Below are 25,216 nucleotides of genomic sequence, written 5' to 3' on the forward strand. Positions count from 1 at the left end.
TCGCCGCACTTCTTGGCGTCAGAGGCCGGGAAGAAACCCAGGAGTCCTGCCCCCTCGTTCCTGCCCATCAGACCACCCTCTTCTCACCGAGCAGGGAACTCAGGCTGAGCGCGCCACAAGGATTTTGGTGCCTACCTCCCATTGATTTCAACGGGTTTTAGATACCTAGATGCTTTTGGAGGCTCTGGGCCCAAATCCAAGAGTCCGACCGGCAGGTTGCTGGTGCCCTGTAGCCTCCAGAGGCAATGCTGGAGGGTCTGTTACACAATGGAAGAAAACCAGGATGCAAGGTAGAAGGAGAAGGCAAAGGAAATCAAGGTCAGAATTAAATTCTTTAATACAAAAAAAAGTTTGTTTCTCCTCGTCGTCGTCGTTTTAAGATATATCTGTAATTTCTTTGTTTAAAAATAAATATGTACTAAGGAATATCTTGAAAAAATTCACTAGACACAATATGTAGTGTTAATATCTTTTTTCCCCGCAATTATTACAGATAAACAGTAGCACCAATAAATAAAATGATAACAAATATTAAAATTAAAAAGGAGAGAGATTCAAGATGTAGAATTTTCTATTTTTCCTGTTTCTTCTTTTTACATATATAAAAAAATCGTAGCGTCTATTTAATCCGAATCACACATATACATAAACATATATATATATATACAAACACATAGCCAAATATATATATAGTATGTAGATGTATATCTAACCCTTGTCTCAATAGGAATGTGTAGGGGTAGGTGTTAGAGAAATTAATTAAATAACTGCCCATAACATGCTACTGACTCTGCCAACAATTGGGGAGAGATGGGACGGGACAACAGGAAGGTTAAATTTATACACAACCAGTACAAATAAAAAAAAAAAAAAAAAAAAAAAGGAGGTACGGCTTATAAATAGTTGAAATTAAATATTAACAAAGAATACTGAAAAATCCCTACTCTTTAATTAAATTATCTGTTTAATTTCTAATTTAAAAAGGGATATTAAATAAGTATATAAAACACTTTCTCTTCCCTCCCCCCCATCGGAAGCCTCTGTCTTGCGCACGATGCAGCATGAGTATTATACATTGCAGATGCAAGCACCCACCCGTGTGTTTTTTTTCTCCTTCTGAAAGCCATCAGTCGGATGGGGAGTTCCTAGTGGTTAGTAGTCGCTTGTTGTGAGTCTGTTTTTAGACTGTCTTGTCTTTTTGGAAGCTTTCCGTGTTGTACATTATCAGGCGTTGAAAATTCAATTGCAGATGATGTTTGGCAGCATTCTGACACAGACTGAGTACCTTTTTGATTGTTATTATTATTATTAATAATTTTAATCACAGAACTAGATTATATATATCCACATAGATGTACAAACACGCTTTCAGGGGGGTGTGTGTGTGCGCGCGTGTGTAAGGTGGGTTTCACATACACCACAGCGTATATTGCAGATACACACATAGCCAAGATTCTCAGACACGGCTTAGGGATTCCAGCTGCCTTCACATTTGACTCCCCAGCCCGAGACGTGGAAAAGGGGCCTGATATTTACAGTACGTCTTATTAAAAAAAAAAATGTCTTGACATTCTTAAGGGTCATTCACACTGGGCACGCAAACTGAAGGCAGCAGAAGTTGCTTTCTTTTTCCCCCCTTCAACTTGGCATACATATATATTATTTTTTTATATATATATATGTATAAAAATAAATATATATATATAAAAAAGAGAGAAAAACACAAACATACATACACACAGACACAAATGCACACATCCACATACACACACACACCCCCCTACTGTGTATATACTTTTGATTAATATCCCTTTCCAGAAATGTTCCGTAAGCATCTTGGATGCTCTTGAGTGGCAGCTCTGTGCATGAAGAAAGCAGACAGTGCTGAACAACTGTGTGGCTATGCACCGGTCCCCATTCTTGCTTCAGCACACTGTAGGCCTTGTGTCCTTTTGCAGCCACCAAGGGCGGGAAATCTAGACTCCTGTGATACTTCCTCGAATGGAAAAGTTAGTGCGCGCATCAGCTGCCCACCATCCTTAAGAGAAGCCAGCATGTCTCTCTGGCAAAGTTTCTATAGCGAATAAAGTCAACGCAAAATGTACACTGACATCCCATGTCCCAGCAAGGCAGGCAGGTTATGAGCCGAGTAAGGGCGAAGGTTGGGGGAAGAGAGGGGAGGAGGAATCCTTGATCACGCAGACGGCCATTTCCTTGGCCTTTGACCCATCGCACCCTAGGATGCCGCTCTTTGGAACTCCCTGCCCATCCTCTCCATCACCTCTCCTCCCTGTCCCAGGCAAGGAGAAGGTGGTTTGTGGTACAGCACACTCTACAGAGAAACAGCGGAGGCCGCACAAGTCAGTTAGAGTTAAGAAGTTTACACCCAGCGCTTCTACTCAAGTCCAGTCTTAGCTTGTTTCTTATGCCCCAAGTAGCCCGCTTGTGTCCACAGCAGTCGAGTATTATCCAGTGAAGACACCAATAACATTAGCAATGTTAAAAAAAATAATCAGTATATATATATATATAATATATATATGTGTGTGTGTGTGTGGTTAAGATATACATATATGTATATATAGATGTGGTTAAAATATATATACATATATATATATGTATATGCATGTATACACACATATATATGTATGCATGAGAAAACCCATCAAATACACCCCTATAGTCTTCCTGGCTCTGTTATTTAGCAGCATGAAAAGAAAAATAAAATAAAACAGTTCAAAACCCAAAGGTGAATTCTGTGCGGCGGGTGCCTTGGGGAATGTTCCTTCCGGAGTCCATCGTCCGTACTGAAAGTGCTGTGCTCTACCGATCCTTCATTTTTAGGGTTCATTTGGATTAGTGTTTTGTTTTGTTTTTTTTTTCTGTCCAGGCGAGAAATCAGGCTCCAGAAACAGGGCTGTTCCCCCTTCTTTTCCGCTGCTCACCGTCTCGGTTTTTCACATCTGTCAGAGAGGAGAGGAAGGAAAAAAAAAGAGAGGTGTTAATGTTTGTGATGGGGGTGCAAGCAGGACAGGGAAGGGAAGGAAGGGAGGTGGCTAATGTGTTTAAGAGCACGTGGTGTTAAGACATGGCATGACGTCACTGGTGGGGTGAAGTGCTGTGCAGATGGGGCAAAACAGCTGAGAATCTCGACCCACGAATCGGTCATTGAATACTATTCCCCCAGGCTCACCTAGACAGGGCAGGGGGGGGATAGTGGTACCAGGGTAAATTTAGGAGAAGAGTCAGAGGCCTCCTCGCAGATGAGCTGAGTGTCTTGTTCGCACCCTCTCACACCATGCACACACAGATACACACAAACACACAGGAAAACAAGGCTAAGCAATGCATGCAGAAAGACACACTCCCCCAGCTCTCCACCTAGCCTCCCGTTTGGGTTGGAAGCAGTGCAGGCAACAAGGCCTCATGCAGGCAAGAAGGCAAAAAGGAAGTGCCTCTCAGTCCACTAGCTGCCATGAGCAGGGGTTAGCACCAGAAAACAGCAGCAGCAGCCTGAAGAAGCAGCAGGAGTCGTGAGAATTTACCCTCCCCTGTAGGGCCCAATTCTAATTCTCCACAAAAGAGCATGAGGAACTTCAACTTAACCAGCTTTTTATCTGGAAACTGATAAGCTACCCACTCTTATGACTCCTTCCTATCTTTCTGGCCAACACAACACCTCTGGAAACCTCCCTTAGTGCCAATTATCCCACCATAGAGAGGGACTGCTAAGAGAAACCAGCAAACCCCTTCTGCCATGATGAATTCTTTGGGGTATTGTTTGTTTTTTCTTTATATCTGTGACTATTCCTCACCCTTGAAACTTTGTAGGGTAATTTCCCGTTATTCTGCAGTTTGGGAACAGGAACAGCGGGAAAAGGTCAAAGTTAGGTCTGGTGTCACACTCCAGGGGTTATGCTTGCTGGGAGAACTTTGACTCCAGAAGCTGCTCTATTCTGTCCCTTCCATCAATTACTTTCCCACTGAAATTACAGCACCCCAGAAAATTCCTCTGTATACAGAGCAGTCTCCACCACACTGGCAGTGCCAATGCCCCTCTGGTTTGGGCACAAAGCATTTTCAAACCTAAAGAAGCAGTTGCTACTTGTTGTAGCAGCCTTAGTCACCTAGCCAATACTAAGCAGGCAAATGGAGGCAAATGGATGTCTCCTCTTTCAGGATGTAGCCGCAGAGGACCCTGGATCTCTCTCCCTTGTCCTCTCCCATCCAGCCACTGCCATTGCAACACTCTTGACAGGAGGAATCTCCTACATCTCTCTGAAAGGGGCCTGAGTTCAGAGTCACAATCAAAGGCTCGCTAGCAACCCCATTTCTATGTCTCTCTCTGGAGAGGCAGGATGACCCCACACCAGAGACACACACATAGCTGGTGCGAGTCAAGAGACCCCACCGAGTTCACCAAAGCACTCAGGTGAGAACAAGGAATCAGTTTCTGCACGTCTATGCCACAGATGGTGCGTGACAGAGAGCACTCAGATGACACATGCACAGCACGGATCTCTGAACAAATGGTAACCACACAGTGTCTTTGCGCCTCCCACCTCGCACCTGAAATACAGACCTCTGCCTGCCTTCACCCAGAAACAGACTTAATCCTGCTGTATCCCACAGCACAGCCCTTAGTGCAGCCCCTCAAACCCCAGTTCTGGCCAAGACATGGACAGGAAACTGTGAGCACAGTGCAAGAGGACAGGGTGCTCTCCCTGGCTTTTAAGAGGCAAAGGAGAATGTGGGGACAGCCTTGAGGGAGGCTCCTGACCTGGCTTTCCTCACTCTGCTCACAGCAGTGTCCACAAGCCACATAAAAAGTGCTTGGAAGACAGTGCTGGTCAAATCTCAGGCAGCTAAGGATTTGTCTTTGTCCAACAGTACGCTGAGAGTTGCATACAGGCAGAGGGTTACAGACCCTCCCCCTGGCTACTTCAGCAACATGAACTCTGTTATCTTGTTTTACGGGGAAGGATACCATAGATACAAACGCCCTGTCTCTGGGAGCCATCCCCGTCCAAGTCCTGACAGCACATCTGAAACGCGCAGCCGCTCTTTGACACAGGGAAACTCTGTCCTCCTCTCAGTTAGCCCGTCTGCCCTCTGGCCCACGTAGGACAGAGAAAAGAAGTAATCATATAGCACTGGTGCCAGAAGTCAGCAGGAAGCAAGCTCCCCCCTCTTTCTCTTTCTCTCTCTTTCTCTTTGTGTGTTTCTCTTTCATCCTTCAGGACACAAACCTGCAAGTGCGCTCGTTTAACTCAAGCTGCCTCGACTTGCAACGTGAGTCTGTGAATTTGCAGGAACATTTACAGGTCTGGGGATCTTGTACAAACAAGTGCTTTCTCCTCTCTGAGCAAGGCTCACAGTGACTGCAAAAAGGCAAAAGGAAAGATGTCTAAGCTACAGCGCTTCAGCAGAAAGAAAATACACATGCAACACCCTAAACATCAAAGCAATCCCCTTGCCCCCTCCCGCAGCCCCCATGCTGCCCACTGGAGCGTCGCAGGCTGATGGATTTTCCAGCAGCACCCCGGCAGCCCCAGGACAGCATCCCCTTGCATTAGCGTAAAAGAGAAAGAAAACAGGCTCTCTGCACAGTATTCACAAATGCTGCATTGGATCCACCGGCACAGGACAGAGGGAGGAAGAAGGGGAAAGCAAGGATGGGAAGGTGAGAGGTCCCAACCAGCTATTGACTTATCAATGAAAGGAGTTCTCTGAAGTGGGCTATTCGAGTAGAAAGAGGCCAGCGGCTAAACGAGTTAAATACACGGGGTCTCACCTCCCCCGGAAAGCAGCTGGGCTCCAGTATCACGTGCTTACCCCTGCAGCTGGCACTGCCCTCCTTTCTGTAATCCCCATCCCAACCTTGCCACCTAGGAATCTCCTACGAAGGGGCCGTGAATTTACAATGCAGAATTCTGTGAACCACCGTGAGAGAGGCAGAGCAGAAGAGACAGAGAGACAGGGAGAGAAAAGCCACCAAATCCAGCAGAGAGAGGAAAAAAGAGAGAGGCACCCCCCCGCCGCTCCCACCCCAGTTCCCCAGCACCCTCTCTTCAGCTTCCCACCGTCCCACCTCTCCTCTCCGCCTGTGACTCCACCAGACACGCACGCACACGCGCGCACGCACGCTCACACACACATGCACGGCAGATGCCAGCCTGCCTGTCGCCAGTCGTCGTAGCAGTGAGGGCACAAGACGAGTGGGGGGGAAAAGCAGATGACAGAGCTGCAACCAGAAGGCGCGGAAAAGAGGTGCAGGGCGCTCGCCCACCCACCCGCACACTTATGCCTTGGGAAAATGGTCACCACTGATGATTAGAGAGCCAAGCAAGCTAAAGCCACCTTCCCTGAGACGCCCTTAGTGCCAGAGCGGTGCCACCACCAGCGCTGCCCCTGCAGGATCTGCAGCCCACCAGTGACTGGGAGGGGAAGGTGAGATTTGAGTGAGCAGCAAGCAGGCGGATTGGTTTGGGGAGAGGGAGGGAAAAGAATCTACAAGCAGAGGACACAAACGTACAAGCTGGGTGGTTTGTACCGGCCTTTCTTGCGCTTTCTCTTTTGACCCTTCCCCTTTCCTCGCTTTGATTTTCTGGAAGAAAAACAAAAAAAACAGAGAGAGAGAGAGAGAGAGAGAGAAGGAAAGAAAGGGAGAGATAGAGAGAAAACGGAAGAAAACGCAAGGAAGAAAAGGAAAAAAAATACAGCCATGTGCCTTGCTGGGAGGGGGGAAGCACATAAGGCAGGACTGGAGGGCAAGTCCCAGGGACGAAGCACAGATCTCCACCTCGCACACGCGTTCTCCGGCCCTCCTGAGCTCCTGCCGGCACCGCAACCAGCCTGCCCACAGCCAAGCCAACACCAGGGGATTCTGCAGAGACCACCTCCAGCAGGGCTGCTGCCAGCAGAGGTGGATCTGCTGGAGCCTCAGAGGGGCAGTGGGAGAGGGACAGGGGGTGAGGGGGAAGGAACAGAAAGCTTCGTGAAAGCATCACGCAACCGCAGTGAGTGCAGACAACCGTTCCAGGCGACAAAAGCGCAGACGCACACTGGCTGACAAGAGGCAACCTGAGCGGAGGGGCTCTCCCCAGGGAAAGGGAAACCGCTCTGACCTGAAGCACTGCCCGGCACCGGGCCTAGCAGGGGGCAGCCACGCTCCAACAGCTCTGCTGCAGGGCAGCCAGTGATAATCCTGCCTTAGGATGGGAGCTAAGGGGGCCTGGCCTCAGCACCCCACAGAAAAGGGGAGAGACCTGGTCTACGCAGCAGTGCTGTGTGGGAGAGGGCTATCTAGCCCAAAGGCTCTGCTTGCCCACCCCACCTCCTGCCTGTGGTTCGCAGGACTCCAGGAGACCTCGCTGGATGTCTGCTAACATCCCCTCTGGCAGCCTCCTTCCTGAGTGCCGAAGGGGAAGGAGGGAGGCCTGACCTAGTTATGACACCCAGGAGATAACCAGCAAGCAGCTTTAGGATCTTCCCTCCTTTCCCTCCCTCCCCTCACCTTCCACAGGGATCTGCCAGACAGATGAGTGGACGGAGCCAAGGCACTGACTCTCTTCTGAAAAATTCACCAGTTGCTCCTGACTCTTGGGCAGGAGCTGGGACAGGCAGGGGCTAGGACGCGCAGGCCTGGAACTAACCGTGGATCCCTACAGCCCAGTGAGAGCACAGGGACGGAGGGAGGCTGGAGCCTGCGCTGCTCCTTGAGCCACATTAGCACAGGACCAAGGGAGAGACATGCAAGAAGGCCCTAGGCAAAGCACCAGGGCTGGTCAGGCGAGTGAGCCCCAGCACTGCGGCAGTTCAGCAAGGGCTCCCTCCTTCCCTGGTGCAGCCCACCTCGGGAGGGAGCTGTCGAGGGGACATGGGGGGACAGAAGGGAAAGCACCATAGGTGTTTCTTAGGCCCTGTTCAAGTCGTCTCACTGGAACGAGTGTCAGAGCATCAGCTCGCTCCCAGCCTCTGCCCTACATGCCAGGAGTCACAGAGAGGCGGTGAGGGGAGGAAAATCGACCTGAAGGGAGGAGAGGGGCACCAATATAACAGGACTTTCAATCCAGCACAAATCAAAGCACACCAATCTCTCCCATCCCTTCCCTTCCTTCCCCGGGGAGTGCAGAACCAGCAAAAAGCAGGCAAGGTGCTGTTAGAAGAGAAAAGGGAATGCAAAGCAGTCCGGGCTGGCTGCTTCACCCACACCCCATCCTCACCAGAGTTCAAACAGACCCAACTCTCGCACACCTTCAAACCACAGAGCCACGCAGACCAACCATCCCCGACACCGCCCTGCACAGAGAGGAGGGCTGGCTGCACGCAGCCCGATGCAGCCAGGAGCAGATTTCCAGGGGAAGGAGGAGAGGCTGGAAGGCAGCTAGAAATATACAACCACCAGGAGAGGGCTGAAAGAATTTCTCTCACTCTCCCGCTTGCTCTCTCTCTCTCTGTTTCAGCCTCATCTCCCAATATTCACCCCATTCCTCTCCAACTCCGCACCTCTAAATGGCAGAGTCGCTATCCCAGCCATGTGCAGTCCAGCTGACCCTCTCGCCCAGAGAGGTCACTCTTTTTTTTTTCGATGTTGTTCCACGTTTTGTGATCGTCCCTGCGGCTACTGCAGGACGAGAGTTTATTTCTCTACCTTCCACAACCTTTTTACTTTGGGGAGGAAGGAAAGGGAAGGTTGTGCCTTAACGTCCTTCAGGTCACCAGAGAAAATCCATCAGATTGAAAAAAAACTCTCATGAAAGCCTCCACCAAGACCCGGCTAGGACATCCATCTCCCTTGACACCCTCCCAGGCCCCCGCCCAACCACAACCAGCGTCACATCCTGCATGGCATCAGTCCTGCCTCCACCAGGCCTCTATTGCCACCTCTCCCTGTAGCCAGCAGAGTTCCTACCCAGGCTGCTGTGAAAGAAGCCAGCAAGTACTCACTCAAGCAGCAAGAAAAAAATTAATATTAAAGAAAGGCAGCGATTTGCAGTAACCAGAAACACCCCAGGAAGAGGGAAGGGAGAACGGGGGCTGCACCTTGAATCCATTCTGGTAGGACACACACGACGGGACTTCCCTGACTCGGGATAAAGCATTAGGAATGACTGCCACGGCCGTGGGTCATGCAAGCTCCAGGTCTGGGGTATGAAGGAAGGACCATCAGATCTGGGTTTCTGTGCCCACCTGGAACGGATTCAGAGTGTCGCCCCATGCACTACTATATTGCCATTTCCAAAAACACCTCAAAGTGAGTATCTCCAACCAAAGAAAAGGGCAAGGGGCAGTGGGTAGAGGAAACACCAACCAACCACCAAAAGAGAAAGGAGGAAAGGCTTGTCACTTACTTTTCTTGTTTGTTTTTGACATCTTTCTTTGGTCTGTGGGGGAAGAAAGAACAAAGGCCTCATTAGAAGGTAGCTTACCATATATACTTTCAGTATTATCCCCAGTTCCCACCAAGTCCAGGGAAGGACATGTAGAGCTGGCATTGCAGGATGCCCATGGCACAGGTTAAGTGGTCCTTCTCAAAGTGTTTACTCTCCTGTTGCACCTCGCTGGCAGCCAGTGCCAAAAGACCCCAGATTGCAGGCTAGCATTGTCCGCTTGTGATATCTAGAGATGGAGGAGCCACGCCAGCAAAGTACTTCTTTCCCCAGGCTCAGCCATCCCACTGCAAACCAACTGAGGAGACTGCAGAAGCCTCTGGACAATAGTCCCAACCCAATGGCAGAAAAAAGGAAAGGCTTGGAATAAGTTGATTGCAAGAGGAACCAATGCTGCTCCATTCTCACCTGCAGTCACATTTACTGTGCTGTAAGAAGCTCATGTGCGCTATGTGCTGACTCTGATGGGGTTTAATTCTCATGATCTGGAATGAAAGAAACAGAGAGGGTCACTGCCCATTCACTATTTATACTCACTGCTCCAAATCAGCCTGCTGCGTGGCAAAGCATTTGCACCCCAGGTGCTCCTGGGAAGAGCATGGCAGAGTTTGAGCTGGCTTTGAGGCCCCATTCCCCCAGTCAGGGAAGGCCTTTGATCACAAGCAAGCAGCAACACCAGGCTCGTGCCAAAGCTCTGTTTGCTCATGCATGCAAAGTGCCAGCACTGGTGGACTGCCTTGGAGACAGGCATGGGAGAGGGCATAACACCATAGCAAGGTTCTCACTGAGCCATCCCTGGTTGACGCTAGAGAGACAGTAACAGAGCATCCAGCCTGCTCTCATGTAGCAGCGTGCTTCAGTCTAACAAAAAAGCCCAAAGCAAAATTCCATATCCGACTCCTTTTTCCTAAGCCACCATTCCTTCCCAGCTGACATCTCACTTTCTCAGTGACGCAACACGCAAAGTAAACCTGGTGATCTGTGCTTAAAACAGTCCTGCAGAGCCAGACACTGCCCATCCCCCAAACCCAGGTGCCTCCAGGGAAGCTATATTAGAAGCTATGCATATATCGCCACAGTCCCTCAACCCAGAACCCGGCTGGACCACTAGCTCTAGCATTTGCACCAGAGGTCTGCTCAGGTACCTCTGACCCTTCACAGGCATGCAGGCATACCAGCCAGAAATTGTAATTCAGCAAGGAATGGTAGGAAGAAAACCAACCCCAGCTACACCATGTTAGTATGCTCTGGCCCAGGCTGGAGCCTGCAAGTGGAAAAGCAGTATGGGGAACCATGGAAGGGCACAGACAGGTTCTCTGCCAGAGCTCAAACACAGCTCAAATGACAGGTAAACAGAGTTTGCTGGTTAATCACTCAGTCCTGCACATCTCTCATCCATATCAAAAAATGATGGCAATATTTACAGTGGCCATTCAAGAGTCTGAGGCACAAAAGCAGGTGAGGGAGCAACATGTTAAGGGTAATGGGCACCAGCACCATTGTGGACACATGCTGGGATGCAGGCTGGCAGACAAGGGCACTGACAAAGCTCTCTAAAGCGGAGTTTGCATCTTCCCCATGTGCCCAGCCTTTGCTATCACGGCCATCTCGGCCTCTTCCAAGGAATGAATTCAGCAGCCTCCCAACAAAGAAGGAGGATGCCCAGAGGCAGAAAGGCTTTTCCACTTGACACCGAAGCACTGTGTTTCTTAGAGCCCCTTTCCACCCCTGCTGTGCCAATGTAGCTAATGACCCAAATCCCCTGCTCTGTTGGTAAAGGCTGACCTCACATGCCCTCCAGGAGGGAGTACTGACAGGCTTTCCCCTTTTGCACTACTCAGCTGCCTTCAGAGCAACAGCTGTGTGGACCAAACGCAGAGTTAAGGTGGAGCAAGGGCCCAAGGATTATGTTCTTTGGGGCCTCATAGATAAAGGCATCAGAAATGCTCCTTTGCATTCTAAAAGCACCAAGCACTCCTTTGCAGAAATGCCCCTTTGCATGCTCCTAGCTACTGTATTTGGGCACCATAGAGGTCAGAGCCAAAAAAGAGATTCCCCTCTTAGCCCTGAATAGAGATGAGCAACTCATCTTTTAACCCTGCATGGTGCAACGCTGGGCACAAGGGTCAGGAATAGAGGCAAGCCCTCCTGATCCGACAATCTCCAGTTCCCTGGGGTAGGCTGCCCTTTCTCTGAATTAGCTGGGAGCTGGGACTTGGGGTGGCTGTGATGGCTGACTTGCTTCCTCCACCCAAGCATGCCAGCTTGCAAGCTGGGCCCTCACCTCCATCGTGACGTTGTACACATCCACGGGGACACATTCTAGGCCCTCATCGCCGCAGCAACCCGCACATCTCATCAGAGGCACACAGGATGGCTTGAATATGTACTCCACCTCATCAGGGTATTCCTGGAAAATGTCCACCAGGGTCTCAATTGTCCTGCAGAAGCTGCGCTCGTAGACTTCCAGGAATTTGATAACTAAAAGGAGGAATGGAGGGAATAAGTTAATACAAACTTAGCTCAAGAACATCTAGTGCTTCGCCCCTTAAAACGAGACAGACAATTGCAACACATCTACCCTGTGCTCCTCACTAGCAGTCTTGCAGGCCCAATTCCTTTGTCTCTGTCCTACTCACACACAGAAAATCAAGTGGGGAAGAGAAAGAGACAATCTCTTCCTAACGCTGCTTCAGGGCAGAGGCAAGACAGACAAGAGAGACTCACTATTTGCCTCCCTGGCACCATGACGTGTCCCACAGGTGCCTCCTCCCCAAACTTCTTCCCTGCTAGCCCCCATACTCTCAGATACGCTGCCACTAAGCATATTAGCTCAGACAAAAAGCACGTGAGGCTGCTGCAGATGATGTGCACTCCGGATTAAGGCCCTTCACCCATTTGTCTTTTACCTGCTTTCAAAAGAGCCAGTGGATGCCCCAGTGGGCTTTAGAAGGCAAGGGGATAAGGCAGAAGCATCCTTTCTACAGACCTCAGCACAGAGACACTCCCGAGAACAAGCAGCGGGTTCTGAACCATGCATCTTCACTCTTCTCATCAGCTACCTCTTTTGTCCAAGCAGAATATCCACCTCAACAGGCCACCTCAGAACCACAACAGCACCTGCTACAAGTCACAGCCTCCATGTCTCCACACTGACCACTTTCCCAGCCCAAGGAATCAAGCCACCGACTGAAAGATTCAAAGCAAGCCCACAGCACCCCCAGGACTAACGAGACCATGTACTTGGCTACTGAACCACAATGAGGCAGTGTGGGAAGGGGAACAGGGTGGATCTGCCATTATCCCCTGCCTTCCCTCCGAATGGAGCAAACACTAACTGCTTGCGATCTGCACTGATTTCACAAGCGTTTCTCAATGTTTCCCAGTCTCTTGCCAAAGCTTCATTTTGCTGCTTGGTCAAGGGTTGGAGAGATTTAAAGAGATGAGAGATAGGAGAGATAAGTACACACGCACAAAACCCAGCTGCTGGTACAGTTCTGCAAACACCTCAGAGTACCTGGAACCCTCCAGCTCTCCTAGCTCTTCCAGCAGGCAGGCAAAGGAGGATGTTTCAAATGGAGCAGAGGATAAGAGTACACACAAAGAGATAGTACCTGCCGCACGCTGTTATGCACTATAATGATCCACCTGTACAGTATGCAGAGTCCTACAGCACCAAGGTTGATAACTCTGAGTGATAAGCGCAAACTGCTTGCATCATGGAAAAAAATGGTCTCCAGTAAGCGTTTCTAAAGTGCCCTGAACTTGTGACAAACTGGCATAAAGGTTACTTTGCCACAAAAATGCAAAAGCTGCAGGGCTTGGAGCTCACAGCCCGCAGTTAATTGTTGAAAGTTAATTCTAGGTCATGCAGAGCTGACAGTGCCACAGTGCTGAGAGCGGGTACAAGAGGGGAGGAGCTTCCATCCAGGGAGTTTGAAGTGTCAGAGAGCTGAGCAGCTATTAAAAGAGAAAGTGGCTTGTGAAAGGGAAATGTAGCCTGGCAGGCATGGACTGCTTGTTGGTATTCCTCATCTAGAAGACAGCATGTTTCTGTTCCTTGACCCTTCCCTTCCTATTCCCTCCTCCCCTAACTGCAGTATGCCTCCTGTCTGTTCTCCTATCTTGTCTGCGGCTACCTCCTTCTTCCCGTTCCCCTTCGGAGTGACTGTATTCACAGCCTATCTTCCAACAAGTTGAACAATTTAATATGTGGGAAATTCTGCAGGCACAATGACAGCCACTGGACTGCACTGTTGATTATTCACGCTGTGCCAGCAAAGGACCTGGGAACTCTGGCAGTAAAGGCACAGTTCAGGATAGAAATGCTTACAGACCTATGTCGAGGGGAGGGAAGAAAGGAAGGAAGAAGAGGAGGAGGGAAAGTGGCAGTTACCTGTGCAGATCAAATGCTGCTCATGGCAGTAGTCTGGGGCATAAAGAGGCAGAAACCGAAACAGAGTAGAAAAAATGAAGTGAAACTGATTCATGTCTGCCACTCTTTCTAAATGTTTGCACTGCGCAAGCAGTTGGATTACACCAGAGAATCCGGACTACAGATTGGCCACAGAACAGCACATTCAAATTCTTTTGCAGAGGCTTTACTTTCACCCTGATACTATACTTGAGATCTGGGAGATCTGACAGGACCAAATCATTCCCATAAAGAATCTGGGAGTTTTTGCCTTTACTTTAACATACGATGATTTTCCAAAGTCTGAATCAGCTTCTGAAAAGGAAACGGGGAATCTTTCTCCAGCTGCCAGTCAGAACATCCCTCCATGAAAGGCGCGTTGCCTTGATTTTGCCAGACACAGAGTGCTCACACAGGGACTGTGCCAGGCTCCATAGTTCACTTGCACAGTTAGCAACCAAACCGGAGCGCATGACTGAGGTAGTCATCCTCACAGCAAAGCCCTGTCCCTGCCACCCTACCTACACTCACCCCTATGCACTGGGAGTCATATTCCACACTTTGCAGGGCTGATTCAGTCTGTGCTTCCTTTCCATTGGTTGTGTCAGGGACGGAAGAAGATCTGTCTTTCACGGGGAAACATAGGAAGGTCACTGAAGGACTAACACCACTTGGCCTGCTCCCTTCCTGCAATTTGGGCTTCAGCCCACGTTAAAAGTTAATCCTGCATTTAACCCACACCCCTACCCTGCAAAACACCTCCAGATTTGAGTCAGAGGTTCTTCTTTGTCAATGGAGGGGGAAGCTAAGGTTACAACCCAGTCAGGGCGCACATTAACTCTTCGGGGCAGACATAGCCATAGCAGGCAGGATTAAGTCCAAATTTGGAGCAGTCAAGTGGGAACATGCTAGACTAGAAAAGGAGCAAGTCTATGATCATTTTGCCTCCCTCCCCGTCAATGGCTTAGCAGCAATACAGACACACTGTTCTTTTAAAAATAAAAGCGCAGCCACAAGTGCTGGTGGTTTCCTTTATTTATACCAGAAAATCTTTTCCCGTGGAACAAACAAAGAGTGTTTGTCTGACTCCTCTACAACTTCCCGTGCCACAAAACATGTGGAAGGCTCTCTTGAGCACAAAAGGGTAGGGGCTGAAGCTAAAATTACAGTCTCCAACCAGAGTAAGTCCATCCCAAATAAAAACCTGTCACAGCTCGACATCTCAGAACAAGCACAAAATGGCCAAAGACACAAAATCACCTTTCACCCCAAGCCCAAAGGCCCCAAGAGCCTCGGTGGAAGGAACTACAGGGCCTTCCTTGTGGAACAGAGGCACATCATCATCTCCTCTTCACAGAGGAGAAACTGAGGTACTGAGAGAGGACCTCAAAGGTCATGGGGTAGGACAGAAGTAGAGCCAGGAAGGCAATGCCAAGAGTTCTGATTTCTAGCTCACTGTTGTATCTGTACTGCAGAACCAGAAATAGCACCAAGGCAATAGCAGCAAAGTCCCACCGCTCACATTGCCAGACCAACTTCTCCTGCGATCCCATCACCATTCTCAACTCTTCCCCTCCCTGGGAAGACAGGTGACCACAACAAATGGCACAGATGAGGACACTACCTCTTCTCTACCAACAGCAGAGAACCAATTACCAAAATAAGCCTCATAGCAGGCTCCATCTTGATCCCTCTGGAGTCACTGAACCTTCTTCTGTTGACTTCAGCGGGAGCAAGGGTCAAGCACAACAGGCGGCAGCCCGCCAGAAAAATCAGGAATTTTGCCCATGCAAAATGGACACCTATCCCAAACACAGCCAGCCACCAACCTCTGGCAACACACATGCAGCTTGTCACACCAATAAAGTTACAGAAATTGAAACAGAGTGCAACAGAAATTGAAATAGAGTGCGACACAAAAAAAAAAAAAAGCCAATCTAGGCCCACACTGCTAGAGCCCTCTGCTGACCTCCAGCTGGAATAACGCTGGAGGTCACAACCCGTGAGGACCCTGGAAGAACTTCCCCAGACCTTGCCATGCAGCAAGCGGTCTGCTCTGTGATGAAGGTATGGGGAAAACACAGTCAGGATGGTCTTAAAGCCGCTGACGATCACCTCAGCCTGAAGGCTCTAAAGTCCACAGCCCTTTCACCCCACTTCTGAACTGAGGAGTGCAGACAGAAAGACAACCTCCCGCGACGCGCAGGGCTCCACCAGACAGGGCGCTTGCAGGAGGCGTCTCTGACTAACCTGGGGGCTCACTGCTCTTCTGGTCTACATTTGCTTGCACAAACCAAGGAGGCAGAGGACATTGCCACAGCCTGGCCTGTGGGCAGCTGGAGTGACAGAAAAATCACAACAGCTGCAGAGGCACCACCTCTGGTTCCCTCACCAGGCGATAGCCCCACCTGCACTGGACCACCAGCAAGGAATTAAGTGGAACCTACTGGATCACACTGCTGCCCCATGAATCTGCAAAGACCGCTAGCTCAAACCGGAATAAAACAGTGTATTTTTCAAGCCTGGCTCTCCACAGCGCTTAGTGGTATCCTGACTTGGGGGGGGGGGTACCCGGGACTGTCAGGAGGCATGACTCCGTAAAATCACCCTGGGCTGCCCATTTTTCCCTTCTCTGCCCTCAGAAACCCGCCGCCCGGCCGCCTGGGGAGAGTCGGGGCGCTGCTTCGGCCTTTGTTTGGGGATGAGCCCTGGCCACCCAGCCGGGCACCGCCGGGGAAGAGGCGGGCAGCAAAGATGACAAATCCCTTCCTACGGCACCGTGGCGAACCCCCAGCACCACCGTTCGCCGCTACTCAGCTCTTTGTGTGCGTGAGTGTGTGCGTGTGTATATATATAGAGAGAGAGATAAATATATATATAAATGAGCGGGCGTATGTGCACGAGCGCACGCACGCAGTTTGCCTCAGCGTGGTGGGAAGCGAGCGGCGGGCTGGGCCGGCCCTGCCGCCCGCCACGGCCCCGCGGCCGCCCCGGCCTCACGGCCGCCGCGAGCCCGCAGGGGGAGCGCGGGGGGCGCCGCCGCCGCGGCCGAAGGGGTTAATGGCGGCGGCGGCGCCTCCCGCCGGCAGCCCCCCTCGCTCCCGCCGCCGCCGCTCCCCGGGAGGTGGCGGTGTTGGCCGCCGGCGGCTCCCGGGGCTCGGGCCTCTTTCCCCCGAGCCCCCGGCCGCCCCCACCCGCCGCCGGGAAGCCGCCCAGCGCTTACCTTCATTGGGTTTCCGCTCCCCATCCCCCAGGGCAGGAGCAGCCTTCGACAACTGCAAAGATAACAGAAAATCGGGTCACAACGCGGAGCCGTTACGCGGTCCCGGGCAGCGGAGAGGGCTCCCGGGCCCGCCGCCGCCACCGCCCCGCCGGGCAGGAGGCGGAGGGAGGCCCCGGCGGGAGGGGGCACCCCCGAGGTGGGGCCGTTCCCCTCCAGCCGGCCCGGCGGGCACAGAGGGGCCTTTTGTTCCCCCCACCCTCCCCGTCCCCCGGGGAGGCGAGAGGGACCCGGGCGGCGGGACGGCCCCGGGCCGAAGGGAAGGAGGAGGCGGGAGGGAGGCGGCCGGGCCTCCAGCGCGGCGGGACCGAGAGAGGCCCCGAAGGGAGGAAGGCGTCCCTCGAGAGGCACTTCCAGGGATCACGGTCAAGAACCTTAAAGCAAAGCTGGGCCCAGGGGAGAAGAATAACAGGGGTGACCTTCTACCGCTGACATGACCGGCAGGGCTGGGCGCCTCCATTTCCACACACACCCCCCCGTAAAGGTGAATTCGGGCAGGGAGAAGGGCGTCCAGGCGCGAAAGGGCATGGCTCCCCTTCTCAATGTCACAGATGTCTGTCATGGAGTGGTGGTGGCCACCGAGGTGTCGGCATCTGGCCGGGTGTCAGGGCGATTAACTGTGACAGCACCGCTTCCCCGACGAAGGCCGCCCAACCGCCCGGGTCCCCCTCCTCTCCCACCCACGCCCTCATACAACTGGCCCAGTCCCCGGCCCTGCAGCCCCCCGCAGCTTCCCTGGGACAAACCCCCCAAAAAAGCCCCAAGCTCTGTATTCGCTCCTGCTGGGAGCCAGGGCATTGCCACACCAGTGACGCAGGCAGGGGTGGCAGCAGGTAACCCACCCCCAGATGGGGTCGGAGAAGTGTTAACGCTGCTTTACTAAGGGAAGTCTTTTTAATTCCAGGTGAAACAAAAACTCCACTCTTCCTGCTTTGCGTGAGGGTTTTAGCTCTGACGTAACTTTTCCAGCCAAGTCAGGTTTCCCCCTGCTGTTCTGTTATGAACCAAAACCAAAAAATGCCCGGCTTTCTTCACTTCTCCAAGGTATGTTTCCACCTGTGTGATGCCATCTGCCCCAGAACCTGCTGCCTTTCAGCAGAGGCCAAAAAGAGTGCAGCAATACACACAAAATACTGCTTCATCCGCGATACACTGCATTTAGGCTTTGAAAAAGGCCCTCCAATCTCATAGCCGGACTGAATTGAGCAGGCAAAGTCCACCTCAAGCTCACAAGGGGAATTTGCCACCTATGGTCCTCTAGGCAGCCCCACGCACAGGGCAGCACCACCATCCCAGCAGCCCAAAGCATCAGCTTTTAAAAGGAGGGGGAAAGAGAGACAGCAAAGCCCTGGAAGCCCCTTCTCCCAGCTGCTCCTTTGTGTCTGCGCACAGTTCCCTTTGTCTAAGGTCCCCCCGACCCAACTCCTTGCTTCTCGTTTCAACCAAAGCCTTTCTGTACCTGGGCATAACTCACCAGCCCAGACCCCGAGCCACCCCATGCCTGGATCTATTTCTTCTCTGGGGAGGAGAGGGCTGCGTGCCCAGCCTCAATGCTGTGACAACAGTTTAAAAAGCAGGTTCCCAGAAACAGTTTCATTCCTGAAGTGTGAAGGTCACTGCAACAGCACAAACAAAATGGAGGCAGCAGAGGTTGCAGTGGCCTTCCAAAGCCACTCGGCACCTGACAATCTATGGGTCAAAAGAAAACCGCATCAAGGGCAGAAAAGCCTCAATCTTTGTCGTAGCACAGGAAGAGGATCACAAGCCAAGTCAGTTTATCCAAGTCACAACGCCCCCAAGACCTTTTGCAGAGGGATTTTTGGTTCACACACTGAATGACCGTGACGGACTGAGCAAAATTAGCTCAGAGACACCTTGAGGGTCATTCTACCCGTGCTCTATGCGAGGCTGCCCGGACGGCTGCCAAGCCTGCCGCCTCCTCACAGGTAAGCACGCATGGTGCACAGGTGAGGGGAAGTAAAAGCAAGCCACACACTTTCACAGCTCACCTGCGCCTGGCCAGCACCTCGCCCTGCCCCTGATGTCCTGGGGCAGGACCCAGAACACTCTCCCAGCGCTCACCTAGACCTGGGTTGCGATCCCACCCCGAGGATGGGAAACAAGATTGGTATGAAGTCTGCAGAGAGCTCCTGAGCGCTACCAGGAAAGCTCTGAGCAGAAACCCGAAAGGTTTCCCAGAACTATCAGTAACACGCTCTCTGCTCACTATACCAAGAAACTTTTCTGCCCTTTCGGCAGTGCCTTTCACCTGTGGCTTGTGCCCTCAAAGCCCAGCCACAAGAACAGCAGGCGAGGCAGGGGCTTGTGCCTTACTTTAAACCAGTCTGGTACGTATCAGACAGCGTAATGGGGAACCAAAAGCATTCCAAGGGACAAGCAGGCCTGGCATGCCCTTCGGTGGGAGCCTGAAGGTCACACTCCCCTCTGCTGGCTTTTGGAGTTACCCAACGGCTCGGTAACACCATTTCCTTCCAATATATTTTCAACATTTCACTGAGGTGTGGAAGCAACCCCTGGGCTCCAGAGTGGGATAAATGACCCCGGGAATGGGGCTGACCAAGGGGAAGCTCCTTTCTATGCCCTTTGCAGGTCGCACCAAATGCACGTCCTGCAGTGGAGTAAAACCCTCCCTAACAAATAAACCCACTTCACACCATCCATGTGTCTGCACCTTCCCTGTCCCCCTTCTCCCCCTGTCCCTGTCCGCAGCAAGTTATTCTCTGAAGGGAGAGAAAAGGTTAATCAAGCCGTTCCTCTCCAACCATCACCCCCCTCACCACCACCACCACCAGCCGTCTTTCTCTCCCTTCCCCTCCCCCTAATCTGTGCAGCCTCATTAAAAGAGCTTTGTAACTGTTTAGGACTGGAACAAACAATCCATCCACTTTGAGAGGGACTCTGGGACAGGAGTTAAGGCACTTTTCGTCTTAGGCGCTAGAAATTCTTCTCAGCGGTTTCTACTTAAGGGGAGGGGGGTGGAACGGGACTCACTGCACTCCTTCTCCATTGTACATGCAGACAGAGGTCAGTAATCCCACAAGCTGCCAGCACAGCTGAGGCACCTCTGCCACGGAGCAGGACGGGCAGGAGAGGGGATGTGGGGTTGCTGAGGAATCATCGAGTCCCTCTGGGATGTCAGCACGGGCTTTCCTCTCCCCTGCTCCCAAAGGAGCATTCCTCCTCCCAGCCTGTCCTCAGAGCACAGGCCCGGAGCCGCTCTGGGGAAGGTGACCCACTGCGTCCCGGCTGCCTACGGGCTGGGGAAGCAGGTTCTGGTGGCTCCCCATCGTGGCCTGGCGCAGAGGCACACCAAAGGCAGGGAGCCTGGTGGGTGTGCGATCATTAGCAGTCTAGTCACAGGCTCGCTCTCCCTCCCTCCCTCGTGCCTGATCGCTGCCTGTTCCCTATAGCAATACAGCTGGTGTAACCAGGTCCCTCCCCGGTTCAGGACAAGAAGGGAAGAGTTCCCAGACCCTCATCAGGGGTGACCTGCCACCAGGCTGCTGCCAAGACCCGCAGACAAAGGAAGATGGGGAACAACCAAGCATCTCCCGTTCTTTAGGAAAGGGGGGACTGGAAGGGGACAACGCAACCTCTCCGACCCCGTGGGGCATGAGGACTGTGCGCCGCAGCTCAGCACAGGCGAACAGCTGGGAGGGCGGCACTGCAAAAGCACCTTTTCCTCCCTCTCCTGCATGGAAAGGCTACCGCCACCAGTGGAGGCAGACACCTGTGGCATCAGCGCCGCCCAGCCCCAACCATGACATGATTTCCCACCGTCCCAGCCGTGCTGCAGGAGCGACTGTAACAACTGCCTCAGTAAGGAGCCATCCCCCTGCCACCTTCACCAGAGGAGCGCCGTGATTCCTGCGTCCCTCCTCCTTCGCCTTCAGGAAAGCTGCCTGACACACGTTGGACCCCGCTCTCCGAACTCAGCCTCTGCCAGGGCTTTTATTTAATGCTCTCCAACGCGCCTGGCTAGCTAGATAGGTTTTATTCAGCACGACAGCCAGATTAACAGTACAGATAAATATTATCATCAAAGCACAAAACCCTAGTCCCGGCGTGAAGAGTCATGCCTTCTGCCATGCCCGGAGTCATCGTCAAGCTGCCTACGTGAGATCTGCTGGTATTTCTAACGTTCCCATCACCGTGGTGCCCAGGCAATCAACAGACAAATAAGGACAGAACCGAAGGGCAGACCTCACCGTCGATCTGCCTGAGCACTTATATGGCCCGCCATCACCCAGCTATCTGAACATCTCGCAATCTCGCATGTATCTGTCCCCGCAACATTTCCCCCCAGCCCTACCAACACCCTGTAATTCTTCCCTACTTTTTTTTCCCCCAGCATTATCCTCTTTCTTTTCTCATCGGCACCATCCTCCTGCCTAGGAGAAAAGGCAGCAGAAGGCTTTTACGTGACTCCTGAGGACAGTCGGACCTGGACTCTACCTGATCCGCCGTTTCCTCCTCTGGGGAAGAGGAAGGGGAGGGGAGAAGGAGCAAGGGGAGGGTTAAAGGGTATTATCACTAGTCACAAATACAGAGTTGTCTAACCTATAGCTGGGGAACCGACGCTACTGCACAAGTTTACTGAGAAGCTGAGAGGCAAAGAAACCCCCGTTTTAGGCGACGGTGGAAAAACTCTTGGAGAGCGGAAAGAATTGTCCCACGAGCCAAATCTGGCTGGCAGGCAGGCAGCAAGCACGGAGCTGCTCTGTGGCACACTCCAGTGAGAGCTGCGCCTCGGGTTCCCATCGAGCACAGCCTAATGTGCGGCTGTCACTGGAGAAAGTAGAGATATAACAGGCTAGAAACAAAGCGTGCAGTGCCTGCATGACTTCAGTTACAGCTGAAATGGCTCCTAATTGGGGAGTTACCTTCCAGCATCGGTGCTGAACAAACAATGTGAATAACATTAGTTTGCAAGCGACGTGGATTTTTTTTTTTTTTTTGCGATTGCAGGAGATGATCTGGCCCGCGTTCTCTCCCGAGTGCTGAGGGGAAATGGCAGGAGAGAACTAACCTGTTATAGCCTTTAGAATGTAATCCATGCCCACCTAGCGAACTGCCACTTTCACGTGGGCACTCTGTCTAAACCCCTTAATATCTCTTGGCAACACAGCCCTCCTGACTCTTTAGAAAGCAGATTTATAGGACAGGTTTGCACAGAAAGCTGCCTTTCTTGAAAAAAAAAAAAAAAAAAAGAGAAAGAAAAGGAGGAAGAGTTGGTTTCTAACCCTCAGGAATGACAATGAGGCAAAAGTAAAAGTGACTGAGGAGGAAGAGAAGAGAAGAGAAGAATGCGCGGTTTTGTAATCTCGGTGCGGGAGATATGTATTTTGAAAAGAAGGAGGAAAAAAAAAAATCAATCTGGAAGAAATTCAGGATCCATTTTGTCCTCTTTGATCTCTATTTGTTTTTCCAGCGAGGTATTTTGAACTCCACTCGGCGGCACGAACCCGAGCCGGGACCCAAGGCAAATACCGCCTGAAACACCCTTTTGCAATGTCAGGAGACCCGAGGACGGGGAGGCGAGGCTGATGCAAGAAGCCACCGCGCTGCCTCCCTTCCCTTCCCTGCCCCGCGCCGCGCAGCGCCGCGCAGCGCCCCGGGCCCGGCGCCACGGCCACGGGCCCCGCCGGGACCCCCCGTCCCCCACCGGGACCCCCCCGTCCCCCGCCGCCGCGGGAGCTCCACGCCGCCAGGGGCGCGCAATGCGCGCACACGTGCACGGGCAGCCCGCACGGCGCTGCCGGCTGCTCCGGGGGCCTGCGAAGCGCCGGGCACCGCTTCCCCCCCCCCACCTTCGCTGCCACCTCCTCCGCCTTCCCCACGCTGCAGCTTTACACGCACACACACGTGTCCGCGCTGCGGGCACCCACCCGGACACGGTGCCAGCAGCGCGGCACCGCACCGCGCAGGTGGGAGATGAGGGGGGGGAAAGAAAAGGGGGGTGTGTGAAAAAGTATTTTCCGCCGCCCCCCCCCCCCCCCCCCCCCCACGTACGCGGGGCACAAAAGCCCCCGTCCCGCCGCCACCGCCGCCCCGTCCCCGCCGCTTACCTCCGCGCTCTGCAGATAGAGCAGCGCCGCCAGCCCCCAGTGGATCCAAGTGAGCAGAAAGTTCATGGTTGCCGGCGCACGCCGCGGAGCGGGGCCCGCCGCGCTCCGCCTCGCCGCCGCCGCCCCGCCGCCGCCGCCCCGCCGCGCTCTCGCCCGCGCCTCCTCCGTGCCCGCCGCCGCCTCCTGGGGTGCCGCCGGCCGGGCGCTGCGAGGAGCTCCGGGGGAAGTGGGGTTCCTCTTCGGGGTCTCCGGTTTCACCCCTCCATAAGCCCGGCTCTCCGCCGGCCCCCGCTGCTGCTTTCGGTGGGCGCTCCGCCGGGCCGAGCGCTGGCTCCGCGGCCGCCCCGCCGCCGCCGCCCGGCCCCCGCCGCCGGGCAGTCCGAGCTCCACAGCGGCGCCCGTCCGCGGCCGCTCTCCCCGCGCCGGGGCAGGCAGGCACCCCGCGCCGCGCTCGCTCGCTCGGTTTCCCGCACTCACGCCAAAGTTTGGGCGGAAAGTTTCAATGCATCTCTTTTCCTGCGCCCCCTCTTCGCGGCGGCTGCCTCCGGCGGCTCCCCGAGCCGGGGTCGCCTCCCCGGGTTGGGGAGGGGGGGGGAAGGGGCTGATCCCGCCGCCGCTTGGCCCGACCCCTCTCCGCAAATCGGGGTGGTGGTGGCGGAGGGGACGAACAGAGCGTTTTCCTCCTGCCCTCTCTGTCTCTGTCTCTCTCTCTCCCTCTCTCTGTCCGCCGCTTTGGGAAAAAAAAAATCAGAATAGTAATATATGTAAAAAAAAAAAAAAATCCAAACTGGCTAGAGAGGGAGGGAACCGGTGCGGGGGGAGGCTCTGCAGGAAAGGGAGGAAAAAAAAAATAAAATAAAAAATCCCAGCGGATCAAAGTATAGGTGGGGAAAAAATAAATTAAACGAGAGGATAAAAGCAAGGCGGCGAAGCCAACAGCAGGTCCCGGTGCCCGCGGAGGGCTGCTCTCCGCGGCGCGCTGTCCCCCGCCGGCGCGGCGTGCGCTCCTCGCCCCCGGCGCGGCAGCGGTAGCCCCGCTCCGCGCACTCCAGCGGCGGCTCCGCGCAGCGCCCGCTCCCCGCGCAGCGCCCGCCCCACCGCCCGCTCGCCGGCGCTCTGCAACTGCTCGGCGCGGCCGCGGGGAGAGAGGCTCCGGCGAAGTCCCACCCTCCCCGACGATTCCCCTCCCTCCTCCCCTCCCATCCCATCCATCCCTTTCCGCGCTCGGCGAAAAGGCCACGGAGGTAAAGGGGTGCGCGCCCCCGCCGCCGTCCTCCCCGCCCGCCCCACGCGGGACCGCAGACCCCCGGCGGCTCCCACGTTACACCCCCCCGCAACCTTCCCCGCCCTGCCTTCCCCCCCTCCTCCGCCCCCGGCCGCCCCACGGGCCACGCTTCCTCCACCCTTTCTGCCCCGCCGATGGATGCACGTTCGGGTCAAAATTCACCTTACCCGTGGGAATTGCTCCAAAGTCCAGCGGAGCCATTTGGGGGGAGGGGGACAGCAGGGGACAAACTGAGATCATGGTCGTCGTCCTTCCCTCCCTCCCCTCCCACTACCCTGGCCAAGGCCTTTGCTTTTCAGATACAGTGATTTCTTAGCAGCTATGTGCTAAAGGGGCAGAGGGGGGTCATCCTCAGTTGGGTTTTATTCCTCTTTATCCAGTGCCAGCCGCCTTGGCTCAGGGGGCCTGCCTGCACCGGCTGAGCAGGGGCCCAGTGTCGTGCTGAAGGGGTGAAGATTTTGCTAGACAAACCTCCCCCGAACCTTGCTTTCTGGGAAGGTATTTGAAGGGCAAAAAGGCAGATTCTCTCATTGGGGTTACCCCAGGCATTCCCCAAGTCAGTTCCTTCGCTTGTCTGACACGCTAAATTTCCTTGTATGGGATATATAGCAACAATATGCATGTGTCAACATACATAAATCGCTCTCCTGCCACCGTCCTCCAAGGACCTTGGGTGGCAGCGGGAATGGAAGTCCTGGCTGGCAGATTCCACGGGCTGGAGGAGGGGGAAGGGGAAAAAGACACCGAAGAAAGAAA

General features: G+C 53.4%; 1 protein-coding gene across 9 annotated transcripts; it reads right to left on the bottom strand.

Moving 5' to 3' along the window:
* Positions 1 to 313: 313 nt before the first annotated feature.
* On the bottom strand, positions 314 to 23,916 carry VEGFA (vascular endothelial growth factor A). Of its 9 annotated transcripts, XM_063328742.1 has the most exons (9): positions 23,176 to 23,916; positions 17,030 to 17,081; positions 11,677 to 11,873; positions 9,801 to 9,877; positions 9,354 to 9,386; positions 9,046 to 9,192; positions 6,536 to 6,607; positions 5,250 to 5,381; positions 314 to 2,963 (listed from the first exon to the last, which is right to left on the bottom strand). In XM_063328742.1, the coding sequence occupies exons 1-9, from the start codon at positions 23,239 to 23,241 to the stop codon at positions 2,942 to 2,944; spliced, it is 798 nt and encodes a 265-aa protein (XP_063184812.1). In that variant the 5' UTR covers positions 23,242 to 23,916; the 3' UTR covers positions 314 to 2,941. The 9 variants fall into 9 exon arrangements, 7 of the variants coding, with proteins under 7 accessions (XP_063184812.1, XP_063184814.1, XP_063184813.1 ...); XM_063328744.1 differs by lacking the exon at positions 9,046 to 9,192; XM_063328743.1 differs by lacking the exon at positions 5,250 to 5,381.
* Between the last annotated feature and the right edge of the window lie 1,300 nt (positions 23,917 to 25,216).

Source organism: Chroicocephalus ridibundus, chromosome 3 (genome assembly GCF_963924245.1).
Source record: "Chroicocephalus ridibundus chromosome 3, bChrRid1.1, whole genome shotgun sequence".
Taxonomy (NCBI): domain Eukaryota; kingdom Metazoa; phylum Chordata; class Aves; order Charadriiformes; family Laridae; genus Chroicocephalus; species Chroicocephalus ridibundus.